This window comes from Microtus pennsylvanicus, chromosome 5 (genome assembly GCF_037038515.1).
Source record: "Microtus pennsylvanicus isolate mMicPen1 chromosome 5, mMicPen1.hap1, whole genome shotgun sequence".
NCBI lineage: Eukaryota > Metazoa > Chordata > Mammalia > Rodentia > Cricetidae > Microtus > Microtus pennsylvanicus.
In genome coordinates this window covers 117,115,405-117,139,115 of record NC_134583.1, presented here as the reverse complement: position 1 = coordinate 117,139,115, position 23,711 = coordinate 117,115,405, and the positions used below count along the sequence as shown (strand labels likewise).

Sequence of the window (23,711 nt, the reverse complement as noted above, 5' to 3'; positions counted from 1 at the left end):
AAATTTATTAATTAATTTTATTATTTTTTCCTTCATATCGCTAACAGCAGCCCAGATTTAAGCATGTTAGAAAATCTGAAGAAATAAAACATCTTTTAGTTTACATAAGCATATATAAAAATATTCAGAAAACAAATATCTGATAATTACACTGCTCACCCATCTTTGAGAGTGCCAAAAAACAAACCCCATCAAGATATAATAAAATACCTGCAAACTGAATGAGGAGGCAAGATAATTTTGTTAAAGTTTGTTCATTTTGGCACCAACTTTTGCTAATGAAATTTAAGTCAGTTATGGTCAGATAATGAGTGAAAATGTGCAGCTACCTAAAGACATTCTTCAAACAAAACCTGCTTTGTGCTTAGAAGTTAACAGCAATGGAAATTACGAAACCCCCCAACTTTTCTAGTAACCGTTCGACAACAGCAAGAGGTATCAAACTGGAAGTGATAGTATACTAAGCACTTACATAAAAAATATCAGCACAGTAAGACCCATGGTTAATTACTTCCCGATCCTCTTAAAACCCCCAAAGCATAAAATATTTGCTTGCTGGTCAATAGTTTAAAGCCCAATAACCCAAATAGTTCTAGTTCTTCGGGTACTAGAACAGTGTGAAGTGCTAGTTAGAAGAACAGTGTGAAGTGCTAGTTAGAAGAACAGTGTGAAGTGCTAGAAGTCTGGGTACCCACTGCTCACTACACTCTGTCACTGCAGCCTATGATGAAGCAGCTCAGGGAGGTACCACTACCAAGGAAAATGCCAAGAGGCCAGAAAAATATAAGGATGCCCTCATATGTCAGTCAGTGTGCAAAAGATGTAATCTGTTTTTCAAAGTGCCCATAAACCGACATAGGATACAGTGTGGACTTCTTCAGTACAAAGGTGAGAACGGTTCTGTTACTTCGTGCAGTACTCAACATGGATGAGCAGGTCTCGATGTTCATTGGCTGGGTACTGCACACTGCAGTTGGGACATTCCACCAGGCTTTCGTTTAGTGCAGATGTGGGACTTTTGGGTGAGGTAACTTTCACTCTGTTTTCAGGCTCTCTCTGGAGTGGAGACGACTGCTCTGCGAAGGCAAACCCATGTAGCTGCTTCTGTAGAACAAATTCCAAATGAACACGTTTGAACTGCTCTGTGCACCTCTGTAGGCTTCAGTCCTCCGGACAGTTTATTTTAGATTTCTGCTCATTAATATTTTAATGGTAACATGTGAGGTCGTTATGAATAGCTGGGATAATGTATTGTAATCACTCAGGAAAGGAGTGAGGTAGTGCTCATACAGACGGCTTTGTTAAGAGGCATACCGGCAAATGTAAAGGGAAGAACATTCCTTTTACTTTTTCAAATTCATTGTACAAAATAATGGGATTCATCATGACACTTTCAAAAGTGTGTATACATTTGCCAGTTTTGTAAAACAGAAGGAATTAAGGAATTATGAAGTACAAAGTTCCCAGCACCAGGAGGGTGAAGTGGGAAGATGGAGATGCTCTCACTGGGGAGTGTTTCACACCCTGGAAGTAAAACCATAATACACAAAAGAGTGCAGCAACAAAACCCTAAATTACAGATCAGAGAGCAACAAAACCCTAAATTACAGATCAGAGAGCAGTATTCCAGCAGCTTAGATAGGTGGTATACACGGTGACCAGGATGTTACATCCTTTGAGAGTTAGCTGTTTCATTTTTTAAAAGAATTTAGAATAGTCAAGAAAGCTTAAAATTTTATATTTTATAGCACATTATGAAGATATTTATTTCATTAACATATAAGTTATGCTACTTTAACAATTGCTTTTTTTCCTTTCCCTTAGAAACTAGGACTATATTTATAATATTTTCCCGATTCCAAATATTCTGCAGTTTTAGGACAGTATATGAATAAGCACTAACAGGATATCTGGGCACATTCACAGACACATAAATATACACAAATTCCTTAGAAATATGAAAAAAGAATGCCACGATGTCCTCTTTTCTATCTTATGCCTTCTTTACAAGGTACTGTTGGACATCTTAGAATGGCAATACCCAACCTAAATGAGATGACTCCAGACACCAGTAAAGTAATGAGCAGAGGCTTCATAACGCCCTCCTTCTGAGTCCTGGGTTAGAGCTGTAAGGTTAAGGCCACATGGGGGCAACTGCTGATTGAGATAAAGTTCATCTTAAGCTCTATTACTGGTTTGGGGACTGAGCTGACACATCAACGGGGAGGCAGCAAAAAGAGAATAAAGAATAAGTTTCATGTTAGCCATTCAGAACTTACCAAGGATTCCAACTGTGTTATCTGACTTCTTGCTTTTCGAAGTTCCTTAAGAATCACATAGAGTTGATGTTGCATATTCTGGCGGTCCAGTTTTTCATTTTCAAAGTCTAGGGTACATGCCTGCATCTGGAATATGTCAGGACAAGGCAGTTAGATCCTGCCCAGTTCTCTTCATTGAATGTCTGTATCAGCACAAGAGAGTACTTGCTGGGACTGCTTATCAAAAACTCATCTGAGCACAGCAAGATTATTAGTAAATGCAGCTTATGGCTAAAGAGCTGGTTTATGAACTAGCAAAGCCAAAGCCTAAGGGATGGATGAGTGGAGGACAACTTAAGAAGTTGCATGTTGGAGTTATTCCTTCACATTCTTGGAATTCTTAGTGGAGGGTGGGAGATGGCTACTCCCTGGTTTAAAATATATTAAGAAATTCTAGTATACATTCTGAGAATAAATGGTGTCCACTCTGCTTGAATTCAAGGGGTGACCTAGTAAGAGATCCTGTTAGGCTAGAGTAGGAACTACAGCCATGGAAGAGCAACATTTGCCAAAGCCAACCTGTCAGGAACATTGTCACCACACCTCTAAGAATCCAGTTTTAAAGAATAGTTACAGTATCTATGAATGATACAGAGTCTCTAAGAAAATGTGTGTTAGTCTTTTAAAAACATTTTGTTATCCAAATTTCAAATAGTTCTCCATCAAACACTAAAATACCAGGGGAAGTTCTGTTTTTTACCAGCAAGTAAACTTTCAAGTGTCCATGTAAGTACCTGCTGCTCCAGCAGAACCACTCTGGTCTGTTCCTCTTGGTTCTTTAACAGAGACTCGGAGAGAATGCGGACCTGGAGGTTGCAAAGACAGCCAGCATTATGTCACCTGCCTCTCCTGACTAGACTTGGGATAGATAAGAAACCTACATCACAAGGCCCACCTCTAACCAGGACAACACCTACTGAGCAGGTTGACTCATCCCAGCTGGTTATTTGAGGCCTCTCTGTAAGTAGGATGAATAGTATCATCCTGACTGTTCTCCAAGAGCCAGACTGAGTGATGAAAACAGCTCTGTGTGGCCATACCCCCTTTCCTGGAGGCTTTGGTGTCAGTCATCATTTCAGAGTAAGGTAACAAAGAGGAATGTGCCTCATCTATGCTACAGAGCTAGAGCAAATTTATTTATTTCTGTTTATCCTTTCCCAAATGTCACCCTACACCTACAGATCAAGGTTGGCAAAGTGAAGTCGGAGAAAGCAAAGATTAGATTACTGACTCTTCTTCAGCTCTCAACTTCTGCAGGATGTTAAAAATTACAATTACAGTAGCAATAACCTCCACTGGCATCCACTTAGTTTACAAAGCACTGTCATATTCCTTAGTGACCCCATACAGAATGTGACTAGTGAATGTTGTGTGAGTCAGAGAAGACAGGTGATTTGCTGCAGGCCGTGTACTCTTATCTCAAGTCCAGGTGTGAATTCTGAATACTCTTCTTTCTATAGGTTTCTATGTTCTTTCTAAGGTGCTCTGGGAATTCATTTGAGTATAATAACAGTGTACTCAAGAGTACAGCCTAGGAATCAACTGGATCCCTCTCACTGCCTTACTTTCCCATAATCTACCTCTTCACTCAAGCCTAGTGTATTGATGTCCTCCACTGATGTGGAAAGTCCTTCTATGTATTGATTTTATTGGTTAATGAATAAAGCTGTTTCAGCCAGTGGCTTAGCAAAATAGAGCTAGGCAGGAAAACTAAACTGAATGGGATAAAGAAGACAGAGTCACTGAGATACCATGTAGCCACCAGAGGTGAAAGACACGAGCTGCCAGCTGGAACCTTGCTGGTAGGTCATGAGCCTCGTGGTAAAATATAAAAGGGAAATGGGTTAATTCTAGATGTAAGAGCTAACTAGCAATATACTTAAGCTATTGGTCAAACAGTATTGCAAATACTATAGTTTCTGTGTGATTATTTCAGGAGTCTGGGCAGCTGGGAAAATGAACAAGTGGCCTCCAACAAATTGGCACCCCAACGTGTGCTAGTTAAATCCACATAAAACCTGAGAAGGCTTGGAAAGGAATTCTAGACACTAAAAAACAAAGTTTAGCTACTTTTTTTTCCAGAAGGGCTCTGCTTGCTGGTGGCATGCTACAGCTCTTTTAAAAGAGGTTTTACTGATTCAGTGGTAGCGGGGAGGGGGGGGGGGGGGACACGACATGATTTTGAAATGGCTTCCTAGGCCCTGCTGCCAGCACGAACACTCTGGCTCTTTCAGGAGACCGAGCATTTAAATGGGGTCTATTCCCAAATATTGTTTATAAATGTTCACTTACATTTAAAGGGGAATATACTATAGAGATGGATACTTGGATCTTGCTTTACTGATACAAATTTAAGGTCAATTTTCTTACATACATATACATATATATATTTCTGCTCTTGATTAAGGTATTGTGTTTATTCAACTCATTTAAAAATATAGTTAAGAAATATAGGTTAATAGATAATCATCTATAATAGTTAAGCTTGTAGTAATTTTAGTTAGGTTTTCAAGATATATAGAGATGCATTTCAGTTAGATAGGTATCTTCAAATCTTTCAAAAACCTTTAAAATATGGCATTTAAAATGTTTTAGAAACTTTTCATGACATGAGACACATCTGCTCCTGGCAGCACCAATTACTTAAAGAGGATGATGGGCATTAAAGAAGTTCCTTATGGCACTGGTTAGCCATTTGGGAAAGAAACTGTTTTTGCCTGGATTGCTTGGTGCTATGCTGTATGAACTGGACATGCAGGACCCACAGAGAAATGACTGATGAACTTGCCTAAAGATGAGATGATCCTTTGGGGTTCCTGCTTCATAGGAGTCTGCTAGACATTCTGCAGGGCACAGAAAAATGTGACTGACAAACTGCCAATATAGGCAGAACTGTCTTGAAATTTACTGCTTCACGGAAAAGTCTGCTGGATACTATGTGCCTGTAGGCTGAAGAAGGGTGCCCCAAAGGTACAGAAGATCTTTGGGTTACTGTCCGGGCAGCGAGATGTCTCTATCAATTCTAGAGTTTTGGAAGTTGCTTACAATGCACTTCCTGTTTATGTAATATTATATCCTTCTAGAGTCTTTGATGGAGTTAAAGAATATATAGTTATAGTTTTCTTTAGTTATGATGAAAGATAAAGTAGATATAAATATTATAACTGTAATTCTTGTTTTGTTATATGTAATTTTACTATGTTAAAGTTAAAACCTTCCTTTTTATTTAAACAGAAAAGGGGAGGTGATGTGGGATTCCCCTCTGTATGCTGTGAATATCATTGCTTATTGGCCTGATAGGGTAGGCTGGGAAAACTAAACTGAATGCTGGGAGAAAGGAGGCAGAGTCAGGGAGAAGTCATGTAGCTCTGTTGGAAACAGACAAGCCTGAACCTTGCCGGTAATCCACTACCATGTGGTGATACACAGATTAATGGAGATGGGTTAAATTAATATGTAAGAGTTAGCCCATAAGAAGCTAGAGCTAATGGGCCAAGTAATGATTTAATTAATACAGCTTCTGTATGGTTATTTTAAGAGTCTGGAAGGCCGGGAAATGAACAAGCAGCCTCAGACAACACTCCACTGAAGGGGAATTCCCAGGGAGTCACTGTGCAGGATCCCACCATCAAGTCTCTAAATACCATTACTTCTATGAGGCTGCCAGAGCCCGTTTTCTTCATCTCACATCATCTTATTTTGGGTACTAACTCGTGACCTGCTTCCATGCTAGACTATGAATGCCAGAGGGAGGAAGGCAGGGACTGGTTCCCATTTATGGCTCCTGCGTCGTCTGGACTCACTGACCCTTGGTTGAAATTTGAAGAACAGAGACCTCAGCGGCTGGCTCACCTGAGATTCGAGCTCTTCAGACTTTTTCCTCTCTTCTTCCAGCTTTCCCTTAAAGACATTGTTCTCTTCCCTGAGCTTTTGGATCTTCTCTGTCTTATGTCTGTCCTCTTCCAGGTGTTGTATGTCTGCCTTTCGTTGCGCACTCAACAGCTGATGTAAATCTTCAACTTCTTTTTGAGTTTCTTCATATTTTCTTCTAAATTCATCAAGTTCTAAACGCAACTGAGTTACGGTTTGTTGTTCAACTTCAAGATCTTTTTTGGCACTTTCCAAGAGATGATCATATTTTTGTTTCTCCTCTTGAAGATAACCTGTAACAAACAAGCATTTTATAATATCCCAAGAAATTAAAACTTCAAACATATGCCCACAAGTGAGACCTCAGCATTTCTCCAATTTATAAAATGGAGAGTCAGGAGGTGGAGGCTATAGCTGGCATTTGAGATCTTTTCTTCCTAGCTTACCACCTGCTGAGTCACCTTCTTCATCTGTTAAATATGACCCTTCCTGGCCTACCTCCTAAGAGGTGTTGTCTAAGTCAGGGGAAATCAGTGTAAGGAAAACTATAGGATACTGGGCAGAGAGACAGCATCGTGGGTAACTACTCAAGCTCACAGCAAGGATTAAACAAACAGTTGAGCACAAAGCCTGCTCTTTCTCCTGGAGCCAAAGAAAGCAAAACAAAATGACAACTGATGTCAAGTCTAAGCAGCACACATGTATAATTCTAGAACCTAGGAGACTGAGGGAGGAGACTGCTCTGAACTGGAAGCTAACCTGGGCTACATTTTAAGTACCAGGATAGCCAGGACTATGTGGCAAGACCTTATTTCAATGCATTATCCTACCCATCTAACCCCCCAAAAAGGAAGCTGGTACCCAGGTCAGCTCTGGAGGAACTGAGAAGGACTTTGAATAAGGGGAAAGGTGTTCATGTAGAGAAAATCACCATGACTTCAAAACTCTGTGATGGATGCCTCTCTCACCTGTGGCCTGTGGCCTCTTCTATCCAAAAACAAGGGGATCGGAAACAGACTTGCCAAATGCTATTTCTTACTTCAGGCTTAAAGGACATGGTGTTATTTTACTTTCTAACACACACCTATAAAAAAAAAAAATCTAAATTTGATGAATCACTCCTGTTGGAAAATGTCAGGCTTATCCCAAAAGAACACTTTTATAGCTCAGTACCTTCTGATTCAGTCTTTTTCATCTGCTGTAGGAGTGAAGTAGTGGCTATTTCTGTTCTCTTCTCCAGTTCAAAGATTTTTGCTAAAAGTCCTTTAACGTAGGTCTCTCGCTGCTGGTCATACACAAGCCACTGCTGATTTTTCTCCAGAGCCTTATAGTGAATGAAAAATAAACAGCATAATAAGAAGCCCAGATCTTAAAATATGTAAGGGAATCCCCATGACATTGCTTTCCAACATGTACAAAATCTTATGGCTTATAAATTACTTACAGGCAGCCACTGCACGTATCCCTTTAGAATACACAACAGTCAGTTTCCAGGGGATTAATTTTGCCTGTATACTAAGCAGTGGCCCACAGCTTTGTCTTAGCACTGGGGACACAGAGGCAGAAGGATCTCTTGTGAGTTTGAGACCAGCCAGGGCTATATAGTGAGACATTGCTTCAAAGATTTAAAAAAAAAAAAAAGTTAGCCAGAGAAGACCACGAACCTGCTGTTAATGGGGGAGGGGGATAAAGTCTAGACACTAACACAGTGTGAATACGCAATGAGATCACAACTCCTCTCCAATCTACTCGTTCAGTCTAATAGGATATAATTGCCTCCTCTTGTTCCATGATCCCGAGAGGCTGGAAATAAGTCTTAACAATTATTTGTGCAAAAAGGTCATGTACATCCAAATCTGATACCATGTGCATGCTAAATGTTTTGGATGAAGGATCCTAAGAGACAGACACATGGTGATGCATGCCTTAAGACCAACGTTCCTTCACAGTGGCCAGGATCCTCTGGATTCAGTCCTCACGAGGACTTCAGGCTCATGCTCAAATTTAATTCTACTGCGTGTTACTGAGCCTAGTGATGCACACGCCTTTAATCCCAGCACTCAGAGGAGGCAGAGAGAGATAGGTGGATCTCTGTGATTTGGAGGTTAGCCTGGTCTACAGAGTGAATTTCAGGATAGCCAGGGCTGTTACACAGAAAACAAACAAAACAAAAGAACACCATTGGACCCAGACAGCACATGTATATCTAACTAACTATTCAATATTATATATTAAAGATATCTAAATTTTATATCAAAATTTATATTTGTCCATCTTTAAGAAGTAGTAATACAAACAATTTAAATCTACATACATTAGATGATCATCAATGTTTTTCAAATGAATCTTCGATACTTTACTCAAGTACATGAACTAAAAATAGTAAAGATTTCAGTTACAGCCAAATTAATGATTGTTGGGGAGGAACCAGCCCTTCCGAGGGATGATCCACGTAACTGGCTATCCAATACCAAATGATAAACCCTAAAAACATATATATATGGACAACACTAAATGAATTTATCTGATTGTATTTATATTATTTATATGTATATATACATGTAACAATAATAAAGACAAAAATCTTTTTAAAGATTTAAAAAGCAATGCTCTTAAAAGCCACACGATGGCGATGTTACTTAAAAAAGTAAGTTATCCGCCCCCCCCCCCCCCCTTTTCCCCACCTCTGCCTTTTCTGGCCTCGAACACACTATTGTAACCCAGGCAGGCCTTGAACTTGTGATCCTCCTGCCTCAGCCTCTCAAGCAGCTAATATTACAGGTGTATGTCATCAAGCCCAGCTAAGTAAATGTTGCTTTTTCTTTCTAATTCTTCTATATGCATCTGCTCGTTCTTCTCTAATATCAATGATCAGACTAAAAAGATCTCAATAAACACTGATACGGGTTAGAACATCACATCAGCTATTTCCTCTAGCTTTGGTCATCTATAGGTAAAGGAGGCACGCACTTAACATTTACCTTAAAAAAGAATAGTGCATTTCAGCTTTGGCCAGGGGTCTGCTAAGTACTCTGTAAACAAAAATTTCAAAATAGAAGAAAATGCAAGCTGCAGTGGAGGAACAAAAAGTATGTGAGATTATTGATAAGACTGGATTAGGGATGGTAGGCTAACTAGAAGTATTATGTCCATGTTAAATTTACTAAGTTCCTCTTTAAGATATAAGAAATGCTTATGTAGGTAGTGCTAAATAATTGCAGATAGGTAGTGTGCAAATCAATAACCTCCGTTTCACCGACAATACAGCACTACTTGCTGAAAGTTCAAATGAGCTGCAGGCCATGGAAAATAGAGTGGTGGAAGTAAGCAAAAACCTTGGTATAAATGTAAACTTCAAGAAGATTTAGATACATCACATGGGAAGGGCGCACAAGGATTTTGCATTGTAATAAAGAATCAGAACCTCAAGCAAACTGTCAAGCTTTGTCTATCTGGGAGGAAACCTCAGTTCAAAGGAGGAAATTCTTTCAGAGATAAAGAGCCGGAGAGGGACAGCAAGGGTTACATTCCAGGCACTAGGAAAGGTGTTTGGTCAGCAAGAGACAAAAAGCAACAACAAAACTATTACAAGTATATGAGACCTTGTCTTGAGCCCTCTTTACAACTCCAAAACCTGAACAAAAAAACGCTCCTAGAACAGCAGCTGAATGTGCTTGAGGTGGCATGTCTCAGGAGGATTCTAGGCATCACACAAAGAGATAGGCTGTGCTACCATGATATTAAGAAACATCTCCATCTACAGAAGGAAGTAAACTACAGGATATGTCAACAGCGTGCTTCAGATACTTTGGCCATGTCATGAGAATGAATGATGGCAGATACCCGAAGATAGCATTGCTTGGAGGAGTGCACGGGATAAGGCGAAAAGGCCCAAAAAACACTGGATAGACAGCTAATAGTTATTATTACCAGGTAATTATTTTAAATTGTATGACAGATGGTGGCTGAAAAATAAGAAACATATTTTGGCTTACTTCCACCACTCTATTTAGCATGGCCTGCAGCTCATTTGGACTTTCAGCAAGTAGTGCTGTATTGTGTGTGAAACACAAGTTATTGATTTACACACCACCTATCTGCGTGCCTATCTCCTCATCCTCCAAGGCTGTTGCTATTAATTCCAGAAACATATATACGTTTATGTATTCTAAAGCTTATTTTACTTTAACTAATACTAATTCTTAATAAGACAAGCTTCTAATAGAAATGGGTTAATTTAAATGTAAAGAATTAGTAATAAAGTAATAAGCCTGAACTATAAGCCAAGCAGTTTGTAATTTAAAAAAAAAAAAAAGACAAGCCTCCTTAGGCACTTCTCTGGGAACTGAGATATTATTAGTTTCCAAGCTCTCCCAAGGTGAACATGCCGGTGTAGACTGAGGAATGAGTGAGATGTCTCTTTCTTGTTTTCCAAGTCTCCCAGCTACAACATTCCTCCTCCTCAAAGATTTTCTGAGATCTTCAAGAACCAGAAGAGCTGAACTGCCTGGAGCTCTTCAGAAGTTAGGAATGATCCAAGTGTGCTCCAGGGACCAGCAGCAACAGCAGCAGAAAAAGCAAGCTTCCTCATGACCCATTAAATCCAAATCTACATTTCAAGAAAGTCGTCTAGATTCACAGAGCTTAACCCCTCCCCTCACCCCAGTTTGGATTTAGCTTGAAGGTGAATTGAGTTAGAATTTGCTGCCCTTGTGTAAGCCTTTCTCATGTAAACAGAGCACCAGTCAGAGGAAACAGAAAGTGAAAAGGCTATTCCTTTCCAGGAATGGCTGGAAACCAAGCAGAAGCAAACAATGAGAAATGAAAGGAGTATAAGGTAAATAACCTAAATACAAACATCTAATTGGTAGGTACTAGTACACGGGGAGGGGCCAAATTAACTGTAAAATATGACACCAAAATAAACCCTATTTAATAATTTTAAAATTATATTTATTTCAATTACCTCCAAGTAAATACTTTGATGAAGGTACCACAGTACCCTGCAAACACTCAAGATATTTACATTCTTCTTTTGAAAGTCAAATAGGCTTCAAGGGACACTTGCAAGATTAAATAAAACAGGAATCTTAAGAGCACACTTATCAGTATCAGGATAGATATACCTGTAGACACACAGGTAACATCTCTGTAATCAGAATAGCTACCTAGTGATCTAATAATAAAATCAACAACTTTATATTTTACATATTTAATCTGGAACTTGAAAAAAAAACAAATAGTCCTGTGCCCTCAATTTATTCAATTTCCAGCAAAATGTATCCATTTACAAGGTTGAAATAACAAAGCTTTCTGGCGCAGCTAAAGTAACCTCGTGCCTAATTCTAGAGCACTATTGAGCATACAGAAAAAAGTTTCCTTCCCAACTATTCTCAGAGGAAGATCTGAAGATAATGAACACATACCAAACAGATAAAAGAAAATTAGTTAAAATATATTAAATCACATTATAAAGAGCAATATTTGGGCAAATTAGATTTAGGTGAAAAAGAAAGCTGGTAAGGTAAGTTTACTTAACTTTCTAGTCTACAGACACTTTTGACGATCATCTCAAACACTCAGTTTTCCTGTCTTATTGGATTTGTTTTTGAAGTCATAATACTAACGATTTCAATTTCTATGAAATTTAAGAACATATGAATTAGTCCTCTTTACAAAAAAAAAAACTTACATCTTTCAGCTGCATTTCCTTTTCATGAATGCTGCTCATTGATGAGTTGAAGCAGTTTGCAAGCCCGCTCTGTAAATAACCAAATACTAGTTAACATCATCCACTTAACAATACAAGTTTCATTATTTTTAGCTCCATAAAAATACAAAACATTTCTCAAGGCATCCCAAATACCCCTCTATCTACTGATGAACCACTAGGCCAGGTGAGAATCACCAAAGGACTACTGCCAGAACTAAACTCCCCCGGAAAGCTCCTAAGGAGTTCTCAACCTGTGGGTCAGAGCCCCTCTGGCAAACCTCTATCTATCTCCAGAAATATTTACACTATGATTTATAACAATAGCAAAATTACAGTTATGAAGTAGCAATGGAAATCATTTTTATGGTTGGGGGAGTCACCAAAACATGAGGAACTATATTAAAGGGTTGCAGTGTTAGGAAGGTTGAGAACCACTGTCCTAAGCGATCTGGAAACCCTGAGACTTCAGATCTAATTTTACATTGAGATTTTCGGGATCCCACAATCCTCAAAACAATCTTTAGTGCATATAAGTAATCCACTTAGTTTTCACCAAAAGGAGACAAACAACTAGTCTATTTTAAAGAAATAAATCAAACTGTCAAATACAAAAAGTTTTAGTATAAGTTGAGTATTCCTAAACTGAAATGGGATGGGACTAAACTCTAAATGTGAAATTCACCTTTTCTTTCCTTTCTTCCTTACTTTTTTCTAACGGCAGGGTTTCTCTGTATAGCCCTGACTGTCCTGGAACTCACTCTGTAGACCAGGCTGGCCTCAAACTCAGAGATCTGCCTGCCTCTGCCTCCCAAGTGCAAGGTGTGCGCCACTACTGCCAGGCCATTTCTTTCTTTCTTTTTTGGGGGGTTTTTCGTGACAGGGTTTCCCCATTCGCTTTGGAGCCTGTCCTGGAACTAGCTTTTGTAGAGCAGCCCGACCTTGAACTCACAGAGATCCGCCTCCATTTGTTTCATATGCACATAACCTGTAGACAATTTTATACAAAATGTTTAGTGTGCTTAGATTCTGGCTGTGACAGTTATGTGAGGTCAGGTGTGAAATTTTCCACTTGATAACATTCAAGGAGTTTCAGATTTGGGAGACCATAATAATATTAATTAGTAACTCTTCAAATAGATTTCATGGAACCCAAAACATAATTTCATAATAACTTTCCTTTCTTCATTCTCCCATAGAGAAAAAGAGAAAAAGCAGGTGTGGCTATAATCCCATACTAACCAGCAGTCTAAAAAATCCTGCTTTTCAGGGCTTGGGAAGATTTTGGTGTTTCTCCTAAGCATCCATAAGGAAAGTCTTGTGTGGACCCTGGGTTGTTTGGGAAGGCTAAAGAGCCTTTAGGGGTGGATGGAGAAAGTGGATCACTAGGGTCAGCTTTGAAGTTTTCTAGGGAGGGCTCCACTTTTGGTTCTCCCTCTGCTTCCTGAGTAATGGAACCATCTGGCCTCCGTTCTTGCTGCCATGCCTTCCCCAAGATGATAGACTATAAGCCAAAACAAACCTTCCTCCCTTAAACACAGTAATAGAAAAAGTAACTCACACAGCATCACACCCCTGAGAAATCACAGCTCAAACTTACTCTTGTATGGATAGTTTGACTAGTTGTTAGTAATATTCAAATGTCAAAAAGGATGAAAGATTTGGTCGATAAGCAAACACTTAGTATATTCCAGGCTTTCTGCAAGGCACCTGTCAATCATTATCATATGGAATCATCAGGGTTCTTAGTCCAGTTTCACTGATGTGAAATCAAGGTTTATAAAAGGAGACTGACCAGCTTGAGCACTGTCTCTCAGGCCAGACAGGCTAAGAGAATTACATGATGTCAGCAAGCAAAACCAAGATTGAGACTCAGATGATGTTTACACAGATCCGTGTTCATTCTACAATATAGTTCCTCTCAAACAAGAGGGAGAGAAAATGTATGTGCAGTTAGGGAAAATATATTTGGTCAATGGTTTATCTTAAATATGAAAACCAAAAACTTAAACCTAATACTTATACAATACAAACTATTGAAGTAAAATCTCAGCAAAATCTTTTTTGACTTTTATAGCTACAGCATGGACTGTCTTAATATTTATTTGGGTGAACCAATTATGTGAGTGCAGGGAACCACAATATTACTTATGGAAGAAGACTCAACTAAAAAAACAAAAAGAAGTGATCTGTAGGTACATTAAGGTGTTACACCATTTCACAAACACTAAATAACTCATTCTTCTCTTGGTGGTGGTAGCACATGCCTTTAATCCCAGCACTCGGGAGACAGAGGCTGGTGGATCTCTGTGAGTTCTGAGTTTGAGGCCAGTCTGGTCTACAGAGCCAGTTCCAAGACAGCCAAGGCTACACTGAGAAACCCTGTGTGGAAAAACAAAAACAAAGCCTCATTCTTCCTAAGAATGATAAATAGTAGCAGACAGGAAAACACTCTGAATAAAGGAAGTCTCGGCACCTGTGACAGATGGAGTGTGCAGGCTTCGCTTTCCAGTTCAGAAAGTCTTTTCGTCGTGGCGGACAATTGCTTCTTCAGGACATCTGTCTCTTTGGATAAGGACTCCAACAAATGCTGCTGCTTCTCACATTCCTTAGTTTTCTCTTCCAGCTGCTCGAGCAATGAGGAGGAACTATATCTTGCCTTTAACTGATCTTTGAGTCTCTGTATTTCTGTGTCCTTCTCTGTGAGGTAATAAACGTTCTTCTCTCTCTCAGCTTCAAGAACTTGAATTTTCTAAACAGAAACTAAGAAGACTCTTAGAACTCAGCCAGGTCAAGCATCCAGCTATACGATGTATTTTCATAAGCATTAATGAAGTATTTACTATACAGCAAATTTGATTTTATGATATCAGGACCAAAACCATAAGCTGAAGCTCAGTGCTAAGCTCAGACAGCTCACAGGCACAGCTCGCCAGCTGTACTCTAGTTAGAATGTACACACACTGAAGAGGCAGAAAGAGGAAAACCGGCTATGTCAAGGGTGGAGGGAGGAGGCTAAATCAATGCTTATCACATTACTGCAGCAAAAGGGAAAGAGCCATGAGAAAGATGACAAACACAACCGTCAGAATGAATAGGCTATCAAGGCAGCCAATATGAATGAAAAAATGGGTTAATAAACTTTTACGAGGAAACCTGAACACTAATCTTTGAAATGAATAAACAATTCAGGATATTGTAAATGCACAGATTTGATTTTCTTTTAAATTTAGTGAACTAACCAAAAAAATAAAAGATAAAATAAAATCATGTAATATTTGAGAAAATATTTTCTCTTCAACTATAGTAAAAAAAAATGTGAAAATGGCACAGTATCCTTCCAGTATGCCAAAACATGGAAACAGAACACACAATTCCATGTTATAAAGCCCATAAAAATTATAAATGTTAAGTCAGTATGTTTTACAATCTTAAACACAGCATGGTATGGTTTGAATATGATCCCTCAAATGTACTTAACCCTCAAAGCAACAATGTTAGAGGTGATGGGGTCATTAGTGCACAGACCTCATGAGTGGATTCATTGTCATGGATCACTTATCAGTCAAAATGAATTCACCCCTGGTCCTCCATATACTTCCTAAGCTTGCCTGGCCTTCTTCTGTGTGACAACAGAGCTTGAAGATCCTTATTAGCAGATGCTCTGGGCTTTTGGATTTTGGAGGTAAGTCAATCTCTCTCTCTTTCTCTGTCTCTGTCTCTAATTACCCAGTCTGTAGCATCATGTTATAACAACACAAAACAGACTGATATTGTATAACAAACTTTTATCAAGAATATTAATATAATTAAGGTAAATTATCAATAAGTTACATGATGAATGCCAGATTAGTTTATTAGTTTGTTTTAAATATTTGAAAAAAATACGTTAAGTGTAATGGCACATGACTATAATCATAGCACTTAAAGGTGGAGGCAGGGGAACCAGAAGTTTAAGGTCATCCTCAGTTAAATAAGTTCCAGACCAACTTGGGCTACGTGAGACCCTATCTGAAAAAGCAAAACAACAACAAAAATGTGAGGATCTGGGTCTGGAGATTAGGCTCAGCAGTTAAGAGTATTTGCTGCTTTTGCAGAGGAACCATATTTAGTTCCCAGCACCCATATCGTAGCTTAAAATTATCCAAACTCCAATTCCAGGGGATCCTGTGCCTTCTTCTGACCTCTGTAGGCACCAGGCACGCATGTGATACACAAATATCCATGCAGGGAAAACACTCATACACATAAAGTAAATCTTTTTACAGTGAGGAAAAAAAACAGATCACAAGATCACAGAAATTAAAGGTACAAAACTATTAATCACAATGTATTATTTCTGATACAATTTAATATCTGATAATCTCAAAACACATACTCAAGAACATTTTAAAAGAGAGAATTAAGACAGGTGGTGGCAGTGTATGCCTTTAATCCTAGCACTTGGAATGCTGCAGAGTCAGGTGGATCTCTGTGAGTTCAAGGCCAGCCTGGTCTACAAAGCAAGTTCCAGGGTGGCTAGGGCTGTTACACAGAAAAACACTGTCTCGGAAAAAAATAAAAAATAAAAAAAAAAGAGAGAGAACTAATAATAACTAAAGTTGCCTAAAAGTTGGTAAAATCAAAGTAGGAATTTAAGACTCCAAATTCAAGATCAATTTTCTAGAACTAAACAAAAATAAGAATTTAGCATCAGAGAGCCAATAGCTGCTTTCTAGAATGTATGTATTCTTAAAGGAGTCTACGACCATTTACCTCCAAAAGTCTGCATTTCTCTTTCCCAGTCACTTTTCCTTTCCCACTTGTGATTTCATCCAGGGATGTTTTAAAGGCTGCGACTTCTCCCTTAAACTTCTCTAATGCAGTGTCCGATTTGGAGCTGCTAGGCCTTGATCCCCACTTGCTTTTAATTAAATCTTTCGGGCTTCTGGAAGACATCTTTGAAATGATCTATGAAAAACAAACATATTTTAAATTCAACTGCATTTGAAGTCTGAGTTTTAACTTTTACATCTCAGATCTGGAAGAGGCCTTATAGCCTATTTGTTCTAAATAGAAGTGATTTATCTAAATCAGTGGAATACAGAAAGAAAACTGAGGAACATTTCTGGGGTGTTGTAGTGAATCTTTTTTTCTTTTTTGAGACAGGGTTTCTCTGTAGCTTTGGAGCCTGCCCTGTAGACCAGGCTGGTCTCGAACTCACAGAAATCCCCGTCTCTGCCTCCCAATGCTGGGATGGATTAAAGGCGTGCACCACTGATGTGGGATTTCCCTCTGTATGCTGTGATTACCATGAATAAAGAACCGCTTTGAGCCTATAGCAGAGCAGGGCGGGGCAGAGCAGAGTTAGGCAGGGAGGACTGAACTGAATGCTGGGAGAAAGAAGGGCAGAGTCAGAGAGAAGCCATGGAGCCATCAGAGATAGCTGCCGGAAACTTTACCCGGTAAACCACAGCCATGTGGTGATATACAGATTAATAGAAATGGGTTAAATTAATATAAGAGTTAGCCAATAAGAAGCTAGAGCTAATGGGCCAAGCAATGATTTAATTAATACAGTTTCTGTGTGATTATTTCGGGGCTAAATGGCCAGGACCAACAAGCAGCCTCCTCCTACATGCCACCACTGCCCAGTGTTGCAGTGAATCTTTAAAAAGGGAAATATCCACTTTCCAGAGATATGACAATTCACCACTATGCCTGCCAATGTTCTTGAAAGTTTTTGTTTAAAAGTAATGGGAGGGTCTTTAGACCTTACATTTTCAAAGAGATCTACCCAAAAACAAAAAGCTGGTGGTAATCTAATTTTGAGTTTATGAGCATTAAAAATCATTAACATGTGTCCTCTGTTTTAGAAGGAATGTCTAGTTAAACTCTGTCTTAATAGCCTTTTGAGAACATGGCGGGAAGAAGTAAGGAAATCCAACCCGAGACATTCATTAAAAAAAGAAAAGAGGTATAATGGGGATGAAAGGAATTAAGGAGCCAAATGAAGTAAGAACATAGATGACAGTTTAGAAGCATATGCATAGTACTAACTCTAAGCAGGCAAATGTATAGTAAAATACACTGTACATATAGTGTAGAAATAGCTCTTCAAGCTGGGCGGTGGTAGCGCACGCCTTTAATCCCAGCACTGAGGAGATAGAGGCAAGCTGATCTCCGTGGTTCAACACCAGCCTGGTCTACAAGAGCTAGTTCCAGGACAGCCAAGGCTGTTACACAGAGAAACCCTGTCTCGAAGACACAAAACCAAAAACAAAATAAAACAGCTCTTCATTAAGAAGGTTATAAGGAGGTTAGAAAACAAACAAGCCAACATTTTTCCACCTTGTTATGTCCTGAGATAAAAATGATGACAGTGTGCCGGGCGGTGGTGGCGCACACCTTTAATCCCAGCACTCGGGAGGTAGAGGCAGGCGGATCTCTGTGAGTTCGAGACCAGCCTGGTTGTAGACCAGGACAGGCTCCAAAACTACAGAGAAACCCTGTCTCAAAAAACAAAAACAAAGCAAAAAAAAAAAAAAATGATGGCAGTGTGATTAAGGAATCTAAAGCAAGATGAGACCATTAAAGCATTCAACTACTATAGAGCCAGGCATGGTGGTGCATGACAATAATTATAGCACTCAGGAAGTGGAGGGAGGATGACCAGGAGTTCAAGGATAGCCTCATTTGCATATAAGTTTGAGGGCCACCTGGGCTGCACAGACCTGTTTAAACAAACAACAACAAATTACTACAAAGCCTATTTACCAGGTAACCTAATAGGGACTGCATATAAGCTGGTTAAAGCAACGGGGGCGGGGGACACGACACGGGACCCAACAGTCTCTGAAGTCAGGAAGCCTTCAGCACAGTGAAGCAGGCAACAGCAAAACAACAGAAGCACAGATTCTCACACTCTCAAACTGTAATAAACACTAAGAGGAGATAATGGAGTCATAGAAGCTACTGATAAAAACAGGGAGATCTGTTTAGGGTGGTCAGCATGAGGTCATCCTGTGTGAAAACAGCCTAAAAATATACAACTGTGTAGACTAAGTCAACCAAAGTCAAATATAAATCATTCATCCTTGATTCTGGCACATTAGGCCGTCAAAAACTAAGTAAGGTAGCTAGTACAATCTGCTGAGGTAAATTCAGTTACACCTTAGGAATCTGCAACCACAAAAGCTTTTCCCTGTGCTTCTTGATGCCACAGGGAGGCCTTGATACCCTGGGTTGGCAGAAAGAAAACTACCAAGCCATTGAGACAAGGATAGAAGAAATATAGATCAACACAATTTGAAAGAACCCTCGCGACATCTGCTACCTAACTTTTGGAGAGGCCTCCTAAATGATTAGTGTTCCCGATTCTGGTCTAGCCTGAGCTAGCCCACTTCTCCCCTGCTCCTACCTAGTTCTCCCACCTTCTTTTCCCAGTATCTATTATTCCATTCATTCCTAAAGTTCCATTCAGGGACTCTCCAGTCCTAGAGGCATCTTCCTCAGGGGGCCCTCTCTGAACTCCAGAGGTTGCAGGATTCACCGCACATACACTTACACCTGCTACTAACATTTTTTTCAGTCAATAACTGTTCAAAAGAACTATATTTTATTTATCATCCAAATGCTTAAAGGCAGATGCTAGGAAATCTCTGACTGGGCTGAAGGGACCTAAGCCATTCTGGTCAGGAAGAGACTAAAGAAAGATTTCCACCCACCCAGTAAACCGCACCATTTATCTATGAGGGGGCCAGGGATGAGACAGGAAAATAAAGACTGCAAAGAGAAGCGCTCGCTAACAGCAAAGGCCAAACCCACGAGAGAGCCGCTTCGGGCTACTGGGCTCTCTCGACGCCTGTGTTAAGAAGTGATAATACCGCAAAGCAGAAAGGAATCGAAAGGAGGACGGTCGACGACGGACGGTCGACGACGACAGGCACCCAGCGTGGTGTCCCTCAGGAAACGAGCATCAACTCCGGCGAGCAGAGACCGAGTCCTGCGGCCGTGATCTGCCCACGGACGCCGCCTCCTGTGCGGTTCCGTCCGGCCTTGGGGCTGCGGGTCGCGGCTGTCCTCCCCACCCTCCTCCGCCAAGGCTGGGCTACTCAGTACCTCAGACCAAACACAGCGTCCGCGTCGTTGCGTCAGACCCCCTACAACTCAACAGCCTGGACGCCGCTTCCGGAAGTTTGAATCCCGCGGCTGCGGGGCGGGGTACGTCACTGCCGGCCGGCAAAGGGCGGGGCCCGCAATCTGGGGGCAGGCGGGAGAGGGCGGGACCTAAAATCTGAGCGGGGCGAGGCGGAGCCTAGGAGTCGAGGACAGGGGAGAGAGGGCGGGCCCAGGAGCCTGAGGGCGGGGCCTGGGACCTGGGGGTGGGCTGAGGCAGGCGGGGCGAAGGCGGGCTCTGGAATCTCGGCAATGGCGGGGCGGATTGGGAGCGGGGGTGTGTGTGTGTGTGTGTGGTGTGTGTGTGTGTGTGTGTGTGTGTGGTGTGTGTGTGTGTGTGTGGTGTGTGTGTGTGTGGCGGGGGCGTGTGTGTGTGTGTGTGTGTGTGGCGGGGGGGGGGGGGGGTGGTATTGCCAAAACTGCAATTAGCAAGAAGTTAGCAAGAAGCGCTTGCTAACAGCAAAGGCCGAACACGGGCCGGGGGCGGGGGGCGGGGGGGTGTCATAGCGGGTTATAGGGGGTTATAGGGGCGGGGACAAGGGCAAAATCGGACGCCCAGTTAATTCTGGGGCTGCCTGCTTTTCTCTGCGGGTTCTGACACTTCTGTTTCCCATAAAACAAGCTCTGTGACCCTCGCCTGGGAATGACTAGTGTTCTGTGTGCTTTGATCGTCAGTTTCTCTCTACGTAAGACAAAGCCCCTCCACCTCCGGGATAACTTCCTACTCCCAAAGTCAGGGGCGGAGCAGGGCGCTGATAAACTCTCCCAGTTTGAAAACGGATTGTGAGCCCCAACGGCGACTCTAGATTGCAGGCGGTTGCATCTTTATCGGTCAAGTCTGGGTCTTAGTTGGCTTCCTTGAGAACTTTATTGTTTGTTAGGGCGTGTCTTCCTTAGACCCAGCTGGAGCGCACCACAAGTTTACAGCGGAAAAATACTCAACCTGGCGGTGGTGGCACACCTTTAATCCCAGCACTCGGGAGGTAGGGGCAAGCGAATCTCTGTGAGTTCGAGGCCAGCCTGGTCTACAAGCGCTAGTTCCAGGACAGGCTCCAAAACTACAGAGACACCCTTTCTCGGGAAAAATTTTAAAAAAAAAAACCTCCAAAAAAAGAAAAAAGAAAAGAAAAATGCTCAGTAACAAAACATCCTGGGAAGGTTATGTAGTACAAGGGTTAACTATCTCATAGTGTGACCGAGGGTTAAACGACAGAATCCATGGGGAATGCTTAGGGTCTAACAAACGCAGTATGCTAAATAAAAGGTAGCAAAACCTCGTGTTATTGAATGAAGTGGATGAGAAACCATGTAAGAAATTTCAGATTTTTTTTTTTAAGCAGGAAAATGGCAATCCAAGAAACTCGAATTCTCTAATCCTAGAGGGTTCTGCTTCCCCCTGCCTGAAGTCTATGGAACCACAAGGTAGCATGCTAGAAGGTGGCAAACAGGCTTTTGCCTTTCCTCGGCCATCTTGCGCCCGTCCTCTTTTTCAAGGGAAGTTATGCGGGCCCCAAATAGGTGGAGTCGTCAATAACCCAGTGTTCCAAAGAGTAACCTGTTGTGGTGTGTTGGCTGTGCACACCTTGGCTTCTTTACATAGAACCACAAGGAATACAGTTCAACGCTTCTGTGTTGATTACAATGGCATGTGTGGTTATTGCTGTGACTAGCTTTTCTGGCAAGCACCCTTTCTGACAAATTGACTCTAGTGACATTTTAATTATATTTTATTAAATAAAGACTGCCTGAAGATCTGAGAGTAGAAGTCCCACTGGTCAGCCTTACAGACCAGATTATGGTAGCACACACCTTTACTCTCAATAGCCATAATGACCACATCTTTAATCCCAGTAGGGACACTAGTTGCCAAAGAAACTGGGCGGTGCATGCCTTTAATGACGGTGGTGCACGCCTTTAATCCCAGCCCTAGAGAGGATGATAAAATGGGAGGAAACAGCTCTCGACACACAGTCTCATTCTGAGATTCTTGGAGGCAGGATCGCCATCCAGACTGGGGTTGATATAGCCCGCGGCTGGCGGTTTTGCTTTTCAGATCTTCAGGGTGAACCCCAATTTCCTACCCTTAGGTTTTATTAATCGTGCTTCAATTGATCTCTTATAACTTGGGACTAGGGAGTGCTGGGGGGGGGGGGGAGTCTGAGTTTCTAGCTAACTTTAGTGAGCCGGTGACCTACAGAAGGTGGATTTCAGTGGGCAGCTAATTCTGGAGAGCGCAGACAAGGGACTTGGTAACTGTGTATACTTTCATTTCCAGGAAACAGTTTTCTTCATATTTGTGTCAGATGGAGGGGTTAGGGGTGGGAGAAAGTTTGTCAAAATGAAGTCAGGATGCCGGGCGGTGGTGGCGCACGCCTTTAATCCCAGCACTTGGGAGGCAGAGGCAGGCGGATCTCTGTGAGTTCGAGACCAGCCTGGTCTACAAGAGCTAGTTCCAGAACAGGCTCCAAAACCACAGAGAAACCCTGTCTCGAAAAACCAAAAAAAATAAAAAAAAAATGAAGTCAGGATGTGAATATTTGCTGTCCAGACTCCAGATAAGAGGCAAAATTAGAATTAAGTGTGGGGGTGTCACACACACACACACAATGGGGGGCTTTAAAGTCAAATGGGAAGCAGAGCGTAGAGGAGTATGGAAGGAAGGGTGGGGAGAGGGTAACCAGCACACTCTGGGACTGACACCTGGTGCCCCATGGGTCCTGTGGGACCAGGCACTGCAATTCTACACCCGCCCTGGGGGACCTTGGTTCAGTTGGGAGCTGCCCTGTGAATAGGGACTACTGAGAGAGGAGCAGACTGGAGGGTCAATGTGAGGCTGGCTCAGTTGATTCTGTCAAGGCAGTCGTTGGTTCTAGACATCAGCGTTTGCTCTTTTTAGACAGTCGTGAAGCTTCAAGCAGCTGGCTGTTTCCATAGCATCTCAAGGTGATCACATTCTCAAGGTGGTGTTGACAGATCCTGCAGGGCTATTCTAGGATAAGGATTCAAAACTCATCTTTATTCATGAAAGGAGAAAAATGGGTCAGGCCGCAGAGTAAGTCTTTATCTCAGCAGGAGAGCGCATTTTCTGCCCAGTAGGAAACTTAGAAAACAAACAGCCCCGAAGGCTGCTGGGTGGCTTTAGACTAGTAAGTCTAAATCTGGAGGCTGTTTTGATTTGAGGGTTGCATCTTCCAAAGGGTCTTCCAGGAATCCACAGGACGCTGCCTGATGGCAGGCCTCCACGTCTCACAGAACATTCTGACACAATTCCCCGTGCTCTGTCCAACATGGCGGCGCTGACCGCCTCTCCTGATAACCACTTGAAGTGTGGCTGCTGTGAGTGAGAAACTAAGTCTTGAATTTTACTTAATTTTGTTTTAGAACTGACACCTAATTCCATTATTAGAAAAAAAATTAAGTATGTTTGCAAAAAATAAAAAATAAAACCTTGGGTACGGGAGCTAGTGAGATTGTTCAGAGGATTAAAGCTCAGGCCACCAAGACTGAAAACCTGAGTTTGATCCTCAGGATCCACAAAGTAGAAGAGTACTAACTCTATGAGTTTGTCTACGCACAAAATTTTTTTTTTAAAAAAAAATGTGATTTAAAGAAAAGGCATATGCGTATCTTTTGAACTGTAAGTCTTATAAAAATTA

General features: G+C 41.3%; 1 protein-coding gene across 3 annotated transcripts; it reads right to left on the bottom strand.

Moving 5' to 3' along the window:
• On the bottom strand, positions 1–20,100 carry Cep55 (centrosomal protein 55). 3 transcript variants are annotated; one of them, XM_075973938.1, is made up of 9 exons: positions 19,999–20,100; positions 16,654–16,848; positions 14,375–14,650; positions 11,881–11,949; positions 7,362–7,512; positions 6,171–6,481; positions 3,053–3,124; positions 2,280–2,405; positions 1–1,104 (listed from the first exon to the last, which is right to left on the bottom strand). In XM_075973938.1, exons 2-9 carry the CDS (start codon positions 16,834–16,836, stop codon positions 904–906), a joined length of 1,389 nt encoding a protein of 462 aa, XP_075830053.1. In that variant the 5' UTR covers positions 16,837–16,848; positions 19,999–20,100; the 3' UTR covers positions 1–903. The 3 variants fall into 3 exon arrangements, with proteins under 3 accessions (XP_075830053.1, XP_075830055.1, XP_075830056.1); XM_075973940.1 differs by having other exon boundaries at positions 30–1,104; positions 19,764–20,012; XM_075973941.1 differs by lacking the exon at positions 3,053–3,124 and having other exon boundaries at positions 764–1,104.
• Between the last annotated feature and the right edge of the window lie 3,611 nt (positions 20,101–23,711).

Bases quoted from the DNA above. Each gene is read 5' to 3' on its own strand.
- Cep55 (XM_075973938.1), bottom strand. From the start codon at position 16,836: ATGTCTTCCAGAAGCCCGAAAGATTTAATTAAAAGCAAGTGGGGATCA. The intron at 14,651-16,653 runs GTAAATGGTCGT...GTTTCTGTTTAG, and splicing joins AGAAATGCAGACTTTTGGAG to AAAATTCAAGTTCTTGAAGC. The intron at 6,482-7,361 runs GTACTGAGCTAT...TGTTTGTTACAG, and splicing joins GAAAAAGACTGAATCAGAAG to GTTATCTTCAAGAGGAGAAA.